Here is a 14,520-nt window from a genome sequence, read left to right as displayed (position 1 = left end):
TTCACGCAGCGTGTCTGCTGCGTGAAACTCACGGCATGTCCTATTTTGTGCATTTTTTGCGCATCACGCACCCATTGAAATCAATGGGTGCGTGAAAAAAACGGACAGCACACAGACCTCATCCGTGTGCTGTCCGTGTTTTTCACGCACCAGTTGCTAAAGAAATGATGAGGAAAAAATAAAACGCGTCCTTCAGGTTTTTTTGCGGACTTAAAAAACGCATGACATACGCTATAAATTTGTTATTACGGTCGTGACGATACCGAATATGTGTTTTATGTATTGAGACTTATTTTAATGTTTATTGTAAAAAAAAAAAAAAAATGGTGTATTTTTAATGTATTTTTAATTTAACCTTTAATTTTTTTGAACGCTTTTTTTTTTTTTTTTTTTTAAACTTTAATGTACTGGCATATATCTATATGCCAGTACATTAGCCTGTATACTGATAGTACACAGACAGTTGTTAGGACATACTGAAGTATGCCCTAACAGGAAATATGGTCAGACAGCCCTGGGGTACTCCAAGGGACCCTTGGCTGTCTGACCATATATGTTATTTTCTAGTGATTAGTGGGGCCCATAGAGATTAGACATTCTTGGGACAGCCCCTTAAAGTTGCAGTACTGCCTTACCATAATAGGAGTTTTTTCATGAGTGTGGCTGCTTGTTAACCCAGGGTAAAATCCAGCAGAAGCAAGAAGCTTTTACGCTTTTTTTTTTTTTTTCAAACATGCCCTTAGTCATAGCATAGTTGCATGCATAAGTCACTGCTATATGTTCAGCATATACGTGTGGAGATGTTGTTCAGTGTAAGTAATGCCGCAATTAAGTGTCACCACTGGGTGTTCTTCCACTGATCCCAAGAAGGACTCACTTGTTTTAAATCTGGTCATAGAGGAGGATGCGGGTCCTACAAAGTGTCGGTTTAGCAAGGATCCGAAAAACGACTAACTTCAAACAATGCACATTAGCCACTTTGTATATTTAACCCCTTAATGACCGGGCCTGAAAAGACCTTAATGACCAAGCCAGATTTGTTAAATCTGGTATGTCTGACTTTATCAGAGAATAACTCTGCGAAAGATTTGAATATCCAAGTAATTCTGACATTGTTTTTTCATCACATGTTTTACTTTATTTTAGTGGTAAAAGTAGACTGATAAGATTTGCGGAAATTAATGAAAAAATAGAATTTTTTTTCCCTATTTTTAACTGCAATATGTCATATATGTACATACTGTACAATTTTTTTTATTAAATATATATTTCCATCGCTTTACTCTATTTTGGCAGCACTTTTGAAAAAAAAAATTTTTTTTTTGAGCAATTTAGAAGACTTACAAGTTTAGTAATGATTTTATAACTTTTGAAGTACATTTTGTTTTCCTGCACCAAGCCAGGTTTTCAGAGGCTCATAGGTGTCAGAATGGTGGAAACCCCCACAAGTGACACCATTTTGAAAACTACACCCCTTAAGGTATTTATTAAAGGGTGTTGTAAGTATTTTTACCCCACAGTTTTTTTTTTTAAGAATTCATGCAAAGCAGGCGTAAAAAAAATATAATTTCACTTTTTTCATAAAAGTATCACTTTGAAGACAGATTTCTTTGTAAAGCGACCATGAGAATGAAGAAATGCACCCCAAAATCTATCACCCTGTTTCTCCTGTTTTCAAAAATGCCCCCATTGTGACCCTAATGCGTTGCCTGGACACACGGCAGGGCCCGAAAGTGAGGTAGCACCCGAAGACTTTCAGGACACACATTTTGCTTTAAAATTGTTTCAGGTCCCATTACACATTTATAGAGGCACTGAGCTGCCAAAAAGATAGAAACTCCCCATAAATGACCCCATTTTGAAAACTAGATCGCTTAAGGTATTCATCTAGGTGTGTACTAAGTATTTTGACCCCACAGTTTTCGCAGGAATTAATGCAAAGCAGGTGGAAAGAAAATTTTATTTCACTTTTTTTCACAAATGTGTCATTTTAAGGTCAGATTTCTTGTACAGAGGACATGAGAATAAGGAAATGCACCAGAAAATGTATCACCCTGTTTCTCCTGTGTTCAAAAATATCCCCATTGTGGCCCTAATGTGTTTCCTGGACACACGGCAGGACCCAAAAGGAAGGGAGCACCCGGAGGCTTTCAGGACACACATTTTGCTTTGAAAATGGGAGGATTCTACTTTTCTAGATTGAGAAATAGATGTCCCTAACAGTTTCTACACCCTATGACTATGTCGTGCTAAGAAAGCAGCTGTCCTGAAATCATGTCAGTCCATAGACATTATGTATATCAACCCGCTCTGATATATAGTAAGTTAGAGTGGGAAAATGTATTAAACTGTTGGCGGAAAAAGGCAATATATCCAAAAAAAAGGAGGAAGAATGTATCCAGCTATGTGGAAAACTAGAGCATGTTCACAGGATGAAAGAAAATTTGTAGGGCTGTAATGACTTTATTATTCAAAGTGACTGGTCATACAACGTCTCTTTAGCTCCATCAATCCCTATATAAGGGACGAATGTGCCAAGTGACGCGGTACACCATAACAAGCCTCTGCCCGGCAAGGTAGGAACCGCCATGTGCACAAAACAACCAATCACCTGTAGAATATATAAAGGGGCAGTGTCCCACACCGTATGTATAGCTACAGTAAAAGACCACTACTCCACAAATTAATGTCGCTATTTCTAGAAGTATTGTCGGGTGTAAGAGGTCCACCAAAAACCAGAACAAAACTGTAATAAAGCCAATAGTGTATTGATAAGGACAAAACAGGGACTTATGCATAGACCGGGGTTGGAAGGACAAGCGGAACAATAATATCGTGACTCACTTCGCTGTCCTCGTTTCCTGCAGACCCGACACCGTTTTTGGGGTATTTTTGGTTAGATGTTGAAGGGATGGGGTGTAAAAAATGTTTTTCAACAAGTCGGCGTACATCCTCTGACTCATGGACTACTCTCTGGTCTGCAGATTGAAATAGGAGATCTTCAATCACTTTCTCCTGAAATTCAAAGAATGTCGCCCTGCCCGCTGATTTTTTGTACAGGACAAATGCGTTCTGCATCGCAACCTGAATTTGTTATAGCCGATGACACACACAGGCTTTTGTCTATCTGCAGAGGCCCCACGTTCTCTAATAGTTGCTGTTGCACTTGAATGGACAGTGCTGATCATGTAGACGTCCTTGCGGTCACGAAAATTTAAAGCCAGCATCTTCTCAATTTGAAAAGTGCATGACTCCCCCTTTCGTAGTTCTTTATCCACAAGTTGACGTGGGAAACCTTTGCGATTCCTGCGTATTGTGCCACAGGCTCCGGTGTTGGCACAATGAAGGGCGCTAAACAATGGCACACTGGTGTAAAAACTGTCCGTGTATACATGATACCCCTTGTGTAGGAAAGGGCCAATTAAATCCCACACAATCTTACCAGTGGTACCAATATTTGGAGGGCACCCTGGTGGATTAAATTCACTGTCTTTACCCTCGTAGATCTTAAATGCACATGTGTAGCCAGTAGTGCTTTCACATAACTTGTAGATCTTTACCCCGTATTTTGCACTTTTTGAGGGTATGAATTGACGGAATGAGAGACGCCCTTTGAAATTTGTGGGATTCCACAACCTTGCATTAGGTGACGAAGGCTTATTGGCAATGTACTGCCTGGCATACAAATTTGTTTCCTGCACAAAATGTTCCAAAACTTGGTCCGTAATAAAAATATTAAAATAATTTAGTGGTGAAAAATTACTGACATTGGGACTTATGCCAGGAGTAGCAATAAAGTCATTTATGGTGGGAGAAAATAAACTTGTGGGTTCCCACACTAAATCTGTTTGGTGGGGTTGTGCAATTTCAGGGGCTGCACTTTGAATGGACGTTGTGGCAACTGCGCCGTCTCACATATCAATGGTGCTGGGTCTCATATCCATAGAATCCCTTGAAGCGACACTTTAGCTGTCACTTTCAAGTAAGGCTGGGTTCACACGACCTATTTTCAGACGTAAACGAGGAGTATTATGCCTCGTCTTACGTCTGAAAATAGGGCTACAATACGTCGGCAAACATCTGCCCATTCATTTGAATGGGTTTGCCGACGTACTGTGCAGACAACCTGTCATTTACGCGCTGTCGTTTGACAGCTGTCAAACGACGACGCGTAAAAATACAGCCTCGTCAAAAGAAGTGCAGGACACTTCTTTGGACGTTTTTGGAGCCGTTTTCTCATAGACTCCATTGAAAACAGCTCCAAAAACGGACGTAAAAAACGCAGCGAAAACGCAGCGAAAACCGTGAGTTGCTCAAAAAACTTCTGAAAATCAGGATCTGTTTTCCCTTGAAAACAGCTCCGTATTTTCAGACGTTTTTGGTCACTACGTGTGCACATACCCTAAAAGCTCAACTTCAGATGCAGAATCCGTATCTGAGCATAGCATCTGATAGGCTTCCTCAACGCTGTATCTTCTGGCAGCCATAATAATAATACAGTCTAAACCGCAAATAATAAATGGAACTAGCGGTTTAAATTTTTTTTTTATCAACTAAGGCCTCATGCACACGACCGTAAAAACACCCGTTATTGCGGGTCGTAATTACGACCCGCAATAACGGGTTCATAGACTTCTGTTACCCACTGGTACCTCCCAGTTTTCTCACGGGAAGGTGCCCGTGCCGTTAAAAAAAATAGAACATGTTCTATTTCACGGGCCGTGCTGCTATACTTTATAACGACAGCACGGCTCGCAAAAGCGGCCGGCTGCCCGCGGCCGGCCGTGCTCGTAATTACGAGCACGGTCGTGTGCATGAAGCCTAATCAACTAAGAACACTAAAAGAATTAAACTTTTTTTTTTTTTTTTCAAACCTAAACCTAAACCCTAAGCCTAACACAAACCGTAAACCAAAGCCCAGAACAGCACCCTACACCGTATAAGGCCCCATGCACACGAGCGTGTTTTTGCGGCCGCAATTCCCCCGAAAATTCACGGGAGAATTGCGGCCCCATTCTTTTCTATGGGGCCATGCACACGACCGTAGTTTTTGCGGTCCTTGCACGGCCCGGGAGCCCGGACCGCAGAAAGAACAGGCATGTCTTATTACGGCCCTGTTCTGCGGTCCGGGCTCATTGAAAACAATGGTGGCGGCCATGTGCATGTCCCGCGATTTGCGGGCGGCCTGCGGCTGACAGTCCACAGCCGGCCCACCCGAAAATCACGGCCGTGCACACGGCTACGGTCGTGTGCATGAGGCCTAACAGTGTACACGCCGTCTAACAGCGTACCCTAAAAAGAAAGTCGTTTATAGTATGATTCTTAGTATATACAGTAAATATATTTATATTTATATATATGTATATACTATAAAATACTGAAAAAAATGTTGTTTTTTTTTTAATAAACTGTAAGGGACAAGTGATTTTGTGTGGGGACACTGACACACTTGTATCTGTTTCTCTCCACAGCTAGAACAGTGAGGAGAAACAGATACATGTGTTTACTTTTATTTTACTGTAGTGATCACTATGATTGGATCTCATAGTGATCACAAAAGATCAGGAACCAATACTATTGACTCCTGATCACTGCTCTAAGAACAGAGCTGCTAGCAACAGCTCGTTCTTAGAGCCGGAGCTGTCATTTAGACACTCCCGGCGGCTCTGCACGCAGTAACAGCATGTGACCGCTGTGATTGGCTGTCACAGCGGTCACGTGCTCTTACGACGAAATCGGCAGGTCCTGATGGCTGCACTAAGAACCGGACCTGTTACATACAGCCGGTTTTTAGTGCAGACTTGACCAGGCTGCCGTTAAACCCACTCTACTACAGCGACGCCAAAAGGCGTCGCTGTAGACTGAGTACTTGCACCGCCTGACGTCAAAAGACGGTGGGCGGTCGTTAAGGGGTTAAAGAGGCTCTGTCACCAGACTATAAATGCCTACATAATCTGATCGGCGCTGTAATGTAGAGAACAGTGGTTTTTATTTTGAAAAACGATCAATTTTGAGCAAGTTAAGAACAATTTTAGATTTATGCTAATTTAGTTTCTTAATAGACAACTGGGCGTTTACCTTTTTACCAACTGGGTATTGTAACGAGAAGTGTATGACTCTGACCAATCAGCGTCATACACTTCTATCCATTCATTTTTAGCTGTGCTGTCGCATATACCCACATTAACTTTACCGAAGTGTCTTGAGAGTGAATAGACATTGCCTCCAGCCAGGGCGCGATGTCTTCACACTCCCGACACTTCGGTAAAGTTTGTGTGGGACGTAATCACAGAACAGCGTGTTCTCGCTGTTCTGTGTTATCTACATTACAGCGCCGATCAGATAATGTAGGAGATGCGCCATTTATAATCTGGTGACAGAGCCTCTTTAAAAGTACCTATTTTGCTATGGACATGTAAGTATGTGGAATAGCTCATGCGGGCCCCACTATGCCGCCTGTGGATTTATCGGCAACATGGCCCAATAGGTATATCACTGAAAAGACAATATTACTTTGGAATATATTTGGATTTTAAAATTGTGTAGGTATAGTACACCTTTAACCACTTCTAGACCGCCCATTGATTATAAACGTCCAGGCGGTCCTTAATTAATTCTGCAGGGCCGTTCTAGAAAGTCCTGCAGAGATGGCCTGTTTGCCGATCTGTTGCGGCATTTAGTTCCGTGATACAGCTGTCTCTAGGCAGCTGACATCATGGAGCTCTGCCCAGAGACCAATCACTGAGGTCTCTGGGCAAGTGATCATTGTGACAACTATCTATCTCATCTCTGTGTCCTATCTATCTCATCTCTGTGTCCTATCCATCTCATTGATATATAGTGTAGTTCTAGGCTGGGGCTACACGACCACTTTGGCCACAACACTGGTCCCATGGCCAAAAATGGCTTTGTCCGGTAACCTACATTGCAAGCAAAATGACTGACCACAATCACTGTCACCACTTGCCATGTAGGCCACGGAACATAGTAATCTTTGGCTGTGAAACTTGTGGTGAAAGTCACCGTGTAGCCCCAGCCTAAGGCTACATTCACACGTTGCGTATTTTGGTGCTGAAAATATGCCGCAAAAACGCAAGAAATTTGCATGGAAAAACTCACCTGAAGGTGCGTTTTTAAGTTTTGTGTAAATTGCTGTGTTTTCATGCTGTGGTTTTTACTGAGTATTTCTGTTGAATTACAGGGATAGAATTCGCAAGCTAAATTATTAAAATCACCAGATAAATTATCGTGCCGCGGTTTAGAAAATACGCACCGCTGGTCAATGAACTTCACGAAAAATATGCGATTACCTGGAATTTTATTGTCTATGCTGAAAGTGCATTACGCTGGGTTTTGCGTGGCAAAACCGCACATAATACACACTGTGTGCATTGACCCTAAAACTATACTATATATCAAGATAGATGTATAGAAGATATAGGTAGATATCAGATAGATCTAAATTGTGAATATTTAAATTTTTTTTTGTATTCTACAAATATTATTTCTCTACCTATCTCTTTATTTATATCTTTCATATCATATATATTGATGTATTGTACAGTTTTTGGCTGGGGCTACACGGCGACTTTGGCCGCGACACTGGTCGCATACACAAAGATCGCTTTGGAAAATTTGTTCTCCAAAAGCCACTTTGCGCACCATTCATTGTAAGCTCCACCTTGTATGAAATACACACACATTTGGTATAGTTGAAGTCGGCAGAAGTTGCCATGTATGTATTCAGGTGTGTTTACCCAATTTTGTTTATTTTTTTTTTTTTTGTTTTTCTTCATGAAATATTCCTTTATTGTGCTAAAGTACTAGGTTAGGTTATACTCATTACAATTACAGTTGCAACAAATATGTATCATTTTTAATGTTGAGACCCGTAGAATAAAGATAACATGTTATTTATCCTGCATGTAAAAAAAAAAAAAAAAAAATACCAAACAAAACAAAGGCATCATTGCTGGGTTTTTTCTATCCCCCCCCCCCCCAAAAAAAAGAAGTAGCTTAATCAATAATTATCAATACATCTCATCCTTCAAAGATAAGTTATTAGTTGTACCACATGGAGTACAAAAAAAAAAAAATGCAGTTAAACAATGACATCGATCAGCTGTTCCATTTGCCCCCGGCATTGGGAGTTAAAGAGGCTCTGTCACCAGATTTTGCAACCCCTATCTGCTATTGCAGCAGATAGGCGCTGCAATGTAGATTACAGTAACGTTTTTATTTTTAAAAAACGAGCATTTTTGGCCAAGTTATGACCATTTTTGTAATTATGCAAATGAGGCTTGCAAAAGTCCAAGTGGGTGTGTTTAAAAGTAAAAGTCCAAGTGGGCGTGTATTAGGTGCGTACATCGGGGCGTTTTTAATACTTTTACTAGCTGGGCGCTGTGAAGAGAAGTAACATCCTCTTCTCTTCAGAACGCCCAGCTTGTGACAGTGCAGATCTGTGACGTCACTCACAGGTCCTGCATCGTGACGGCCACATCGGCAGCAGAGGCTACAGTTGATTCTGCAGCAGCATCAGCGTTTGCAGATAAGTCGATCTTACCTGCAAACGCTGATGCTGCTGCAGAATCAACTGTAGCCTCTGCTGCCGATGTGGCCGTCACGATGCAGGACCTGTGAGTGACGTCACAGATCTGCACTGTCACAAGCTGGGCGTTCTGAAGAGAAGAGGATGTTACTTCTCTTCACAGCGCCCAGCTAGTAAAAGTATTAAAAACGCCCCGATGTACGCACCTAATACACGCCCACTTGGACTTTTACTTTTAAACACACCCACTTGGACTTTTGCAAGCCTCATTTGCATAATTACAAAAATGGTCATAACTTGGCCAAAAATGCTCGTTTTTTAAAAATAAAAACGTTACTGTAATCTACATTGCAGCGCCTATCTGCTGCAATAGCAGATAGGGGTTGCAAAATCTGGTGACAGAGCCTCTTTAAGCAATGTTTGGAGCCGTAAGCATATGGCTCCGACCACTGTATAGCGGCTGTGCTGCAGTACTACAGCTCTGCTCCTATTTAGGTGAATAGGAGCAGAGCTGCAGTAACCCAGCACGACAGGTTATTCCTGTATGGGAGTCATCTGCTTCCGGCTCCAAACACTAGAACTCCCGGTACCGAAGGCAGCTGGAACAGCTGATCGGTCCGGGTGTCTGAACCGCACCGATTTATATACTGGTGACCTATCCTGTGGAAAGGTCATCTGTATAAAAAACCACCCCACGACAAGAAAACTCCTTTAACCCCTTCCCGACATCCGCCGTATATATACGGCGCTGCCGGGAAGGTGTTCCCGCAAAGCGCAGTACAGTTACGTCGCGGTGATGGTGCGGGCTCAGAAGCAGAGCCGGCACCATCACCGCGGGGTGACAGCTGTATTATACAACTGGCACCCTCCTGTAACTGCCAGGACCGGAGCTATTCTCCGATCCGGCTGATTAACCCCTCAGATGCTGCGCTCAACTCGAACTCGAGTTTTAACTCGACCGGCAACCCAGTGACGGAATCGCTGGGTTGCTGTGGCAATCGGACGCCAGAAAATGGCGTCCGAGTCTGCCTTGTACGGGAGCCGATGAGGACCCGCCTGCGGCCGGCGCTAATTCACTGCTTTTTCTTCTCTTTTCCTTGTAAAAATGAAAAATGTTGATCTAAAACTACATCTTGTTGGAAAAAAAAATTATTTTTCATTTTCATGGCTTAATTCTAATTAATTCAGCAAAAAACCTTTGGGATCAAAATTTTCACTATACCCCTAGATGATTCCTCAGGGGGTGCAGTTTCCAAAATGGAGTCACTTTTGGGGTGTTTCCACTGTTCTAGTACTACAGGGGCTCAGCAAATGTGACATGGCGCCCAGAAACCATTCCAAAATCCAAATAGTGCTCTTTCCTTTCTGAGCCATACCGTGTGTCCAAACAGATGTTTATGACCACATGTGGGGTATTGTTTTACTCGGGAGAAGTTGCTTTACAAATTTTACGGTGCTTTTTCTCCTTCAGTCCTTGTGGAAATGAAAAAAAAAATACCTAAACCTACATTTTCTTTGAAAAGAATGTAGATTTTCATTTTTACAGCCTGCTTTCAATAAGTTTTGTAAAACACCTGTTGGGTCAAACTGCTCACTATACCCCTAGATAATTTCCTCATGGGGTGTAGTTTCCAAAATGGGGTCACTTGTGGGGGGTTTCCACTGTTTTGTCCCCTCAGGGGCTTTTCAAATTTGACATGGCCTCCGCAAACCATTCCTGCTAAATTTGAGTTCCAAAAGCCAAATGGCGCTCTCTCTTCTCAGCCTAGCCGTGTGTCCAAACAGCCGTTTATTACCACATGTGGGGTATTGTTTTACTCGGGAGAAATGTCTTTACAAATTTTATGGTGCTTTTTCTCCTTTAGTCCTTGTGGAAATGAAAAAAAAATAGCTAAACCTACATTTTATTTGAAAAAAATGTAGATTTTCATTTTCATGGCCTAGTTCCAAAAATTTTTGCAAAAAAACTGGCGTGTAAAAATGCTTGCTACACCCCTAGATAAATTCCTCGAGGGGTGTAGTTTCCCAAATGGGGTCACTTTTGTGGGGTTTCCACTGTTTTAGTTCCACAAGACCTGTTCAAAGCTGACATGGTGCCTAAAATATATTCTAATAACAAAGGAGGCCCAAAATCCACTAGGTGCTCCTTTGCTTCTGGCCATTACATTCGAGTCGTGCACGCGCCGAGAGGCTAAATCAGCACGATATAGTGCTATCCGGCTGCTTAATTAATTACGGTTTCTAAAAATCCCTGATGACGTATCACATTGGTATGTGATACTGAAACGCGTAGGATTAGATAGAAAACTTGAGGCAAGGACTCAGTGAATATCTATAATATGAGAAGGAGTGATCTGTGGGTGTCAATACGTACCATCACCCCTGGACACTGCTCTCTCTTCTTATAAAGTGGTAAAAATAGATTGTTTTTTAAAATAAAAAGCACATCTGTCACCTACATTATAGCGCCCATCTCCTTATCTAGGAGATAGGGCACTTATAATGTGGTGACAGAGCCTTTTTAAGTCCCTTAGGGGGACCAATTAAAAAAAATATATGTATATATTTTTTTTTACGTGCTTCCCATTGTACAAAAAAAGTTAAAAAAATTATGTAATAAGAATGAACATAATTGGTATCGCTATGTCTGAACTAGTCTAATATAATGTTATTTAAACCACACGGTGAATGTCATAGGACCAAAGAATCCCAATGCAAGCGTTGCTGTTTTTTTGGTCACCTCTTTCCTCAAAAATATTGAAGAAAAAGTGCTCAAAAAGTCAGGTACCCCAAAAGAGTACCAATAAAAATACAGCTTGCCCCATAAAAACAAGCCCTCACTCCGCTTCAATAGAAAAATATTTAAAAAAAGTTATCGATCTCCGAATAAAGATGTCACGTTTTATACCATGCGGTAAACAACATAATAAAAGAAAAAAAAAAACTATTACTTTTCTATTCCTGTCTCTTTAAATGTTTTATGAATAAGGGCCTGTTTACATCTTCGTACAGGTTCTGTTGAAGCTCTTCGTCAGAGGAACGGAATCTGTCGCTTCCGTTTGCATTACCGTTGACTTCAATGGTAATGCTTCTGTTTCAGTTTGTTTACGTTCCATAAAGTTTAAGTTTTTTTTTCACAGAAACAATACCTTAGTTGACCGCGCTATTGTTTCCGTGAAAAAAAAGGAAACTTTGCGGAATTGAAATTGAAGCATTATCATTGAAATCAATGGGAATGCAAACAGAAGCAGTAGTTTCTGTTCATCTGTTACTCAGACAGGATGAACGGAACCCGACCGCTGATGTGAACAAGCCATGATGTGACAGGACTGTTGTAGTAAATATTTGCTTTCAGCATGAAAGGTAACGAACACATACTGTACTTTGTTTTCTTCTGAGCAATTTCTTATTTATAAATACATTTATTTTTACCTCACTATCAAATTGTTTGATTTGTAACAGGGTGAGGAAGAACGGAGTCCCGGGGAAAAAATGACACTTCAGACTGAATATTATGTATGTAACTATATTTTGTTGCACAATTTTTATTTTTTATTTTTTTATTATACATATTGTCACTTGAAGGTTTTCTATGTAACAAACATAGTACAGTGTACGTAAGCTAAAATCATTTTGTATTCACACACTGCGACACTGTAGTGACTGGAATATTTTATTATATTTTATTCTCCCAGTGTTGTTAGAGGTTCTGTAACCACATTAAGTGCCTACATAATGTGATCGGCGCTGTAATGTAGATAACACTGTTTTTTATTTTGAAAAACGATCATTTTTGAGGAAGTTTAGATTTATTCTAATTACTTAATATCCAACTAGGTGTTTTTTAACTTTTGACCAAGTAAGCGTTGTAAAGAGGAGTGTATGACGCTGACCAATCAGGGTCATACACTTTTCTCCATTCATACTCAGCACAGCGGGATCTAGCGAGATCATACTGTGCTGTCACATACACCCACATTAACTTTACTGAAGTGTCTTGACAGTGAATAGACGTCACCTCCAGCCAGGACGCGATGTCTATTCACAATCCCGACACTTCGGTAAAGTTTGTGTGGGACTTAATCGCTGTACAGCGTGATCTCGCGAAATCACGCTACTACTCTCATTCATAGCGTGATCTCGCGAGATCAAGCTGTGCATCGCATCGATTAAGTCCCACACACACTTTATCGACGTGTCGGGATTGTGAATAGACATCGCGTCCTGGCTGGAGGTGATGTCTATTCACTGTTAAGACACTTCAGTAAAGTTAATGTGGGTGTATGTGACAGCACAGCTAAAAATGAATGGAGAGAAGTGTATGACGCTGATTGGTCAGCGTCATACACTGCTCTTTACAACGCCCTCTTGGTCAAAAGTTAAAAAATTCCCAGTTGGGCATTAAGAAACTAATTATCATAAATCTAAAATTGTGCATAACTTCCTCAAAAATGATAGTTTATCAAAATAAAAAACTTATCTACATTACGGCGCCAATCACAATATGTAGGTGATAGGGTACTTTAAAGTGACTGTCCCCTTATTGGACCGTTTTATCTGTTCCCCTTTATATAACTGATGGACGTTAAAAACAAAAATTCCATTGATTTACTCAGTCAGAGGAGCAGAACAGGGGAATAACAGGAAGTTCCTGTTCCGTTGCACCACGGATACTATGTGTGGCCAACTGAAACAATTGACTTCAATATGTTCCCTTGGCTTTCCGTTGGGGTTTCCACGGTTTTACTGGAAGTAATAGTTCAGCATGCTGCGCTAATGTTTCCGGTAATCTCAGCCGAATCTGCGTTGGAGGCCCCTAGCAGAGCCTCAAACGCAGGTCTGTACCGGCCCTAAGTATTTATATTTTGTTAGTTTTAATGTCCATCAGTTTAATACTTACCTTACCTGTATTCTCCTGCCCGCCTGTGGATTGTGTGGAGAAATGTTGTTTGGTAATGCCATCCTGCGCCACCCATACAAAGACTTCTCTGAGGTCAGTCTACAGGGTTGGTATCAGACTACTGCTTACCCATATTGCCCATGCAGGCAAGTACTGTTGACTTTTAGCTGCTAGTGTAATCCCAATAAGGAAATAATGTCAGCATTCGTATTATATTTAAAGCCCTGATATTATACATAAAGTGACAGTCTGACTGGACAGTCTCCTTGGGCTACATTCACACGAGCGTGTCCGATTTACGTACGTAAATGCCATCAGTGTGCTTTGCGTTTGGCATGTGTTTTTCACGTCTGTGCAAGCTTTTTTCTTTTTATTTAATATAAACGTTCTCTGCATTTGCGTGAAACACGGATGTCGTCAGTGTGCTGTCCGTGTAGGGATGCACAATGTATCGAAACTTCGATACTGTTTCGATACTCTGCATCCCCAAACGGTTCGATACCGTTATTTCATGTATTTCAATACTTAGCTGTGCGGTAGCACAGCTCAGTACAGTACACATGAATGTATGGGAGCGCGGCTGCGGCTGTGTGATAGTCATTGCCGCGCTCCTGAGTCCTGATAACAAGTGCGCGGGGTCAGGATGATTCGATGCGGCCGGCGCTGCACTAATGAGCGGCAGCACTGAAAACAGAACATGGCGGGCGCACTACAAAACACCCCCAAGTTCTGTCTTCAGTGCCTGAACCTACGCTCATTAGTGCAGCGCCGGCTGCATCTCCTCATGCTGACAGCGCGCGCACTTTCTGTCAGGAGCGGGGCAATGGCTGTATTACACAGCCGCAGCCCCGCTGGCGGAGATCAGAGAAACCTCTCATCGCCGATGCTATTCCCGTGAATGCTTCGATCACAGCGGACTGCAGCATTCAGGGGACAATGAGAAGGGGGGATGCCCCTTGGATCGCGTCACAGGAAATTCCTGTGACGCGATTGAGGGACATAACATATATGGGCAGACAGCCCATGGTCCATTGAACTACCCCAGGGCTGTCCTACCACATTTCCTGTTAGG

The 14,520-nt window shown here is 41.8% G+C and overlaps 1 protein-coding gene across 1 annotated transcript in view; it reads left to right on the top strand.

Moving 5' to 3' along the window:
• Positions 1–14,520, top strand: part of SYCP2L (synaptonemal complex protein 2 like) — a 344,080-nt gene that overhangs the window by 7,028 nt on the left and 322,532 nt on the right. Inside the window, exon 2 of the mRNA XM_075828429.1 lies at positions 12,011–12,064. Coding sequence (XP_075684544.1) covers positions 12,011–12,064 — 54 coding nt within the window. The remainder of the gene's footprint in view (positions 1–12,010; positions 12,065–14,520) is intronic.

This window comes from Rhinoderma darwinii, chromosome 5 (assembly GCF_050947455.1).
Source record: "Rhinoderma darwinii isolate aRhiDar2 chromosome 5, aRhiDar2.hap1, whole genome shotgun sequence".
Taxonomy (NCBI): domain Eukaryota; kingdom Metazoa; phylum Chordata; class Amphibia; order Anura; family Rhinodermatidae; genus Rhinoderma; species Rhinoderma darwinii.
Note: the sequence above shows the minus strand (reverse complement) of the source record. Positions and strands in the feature narration are given on the sequence as shown.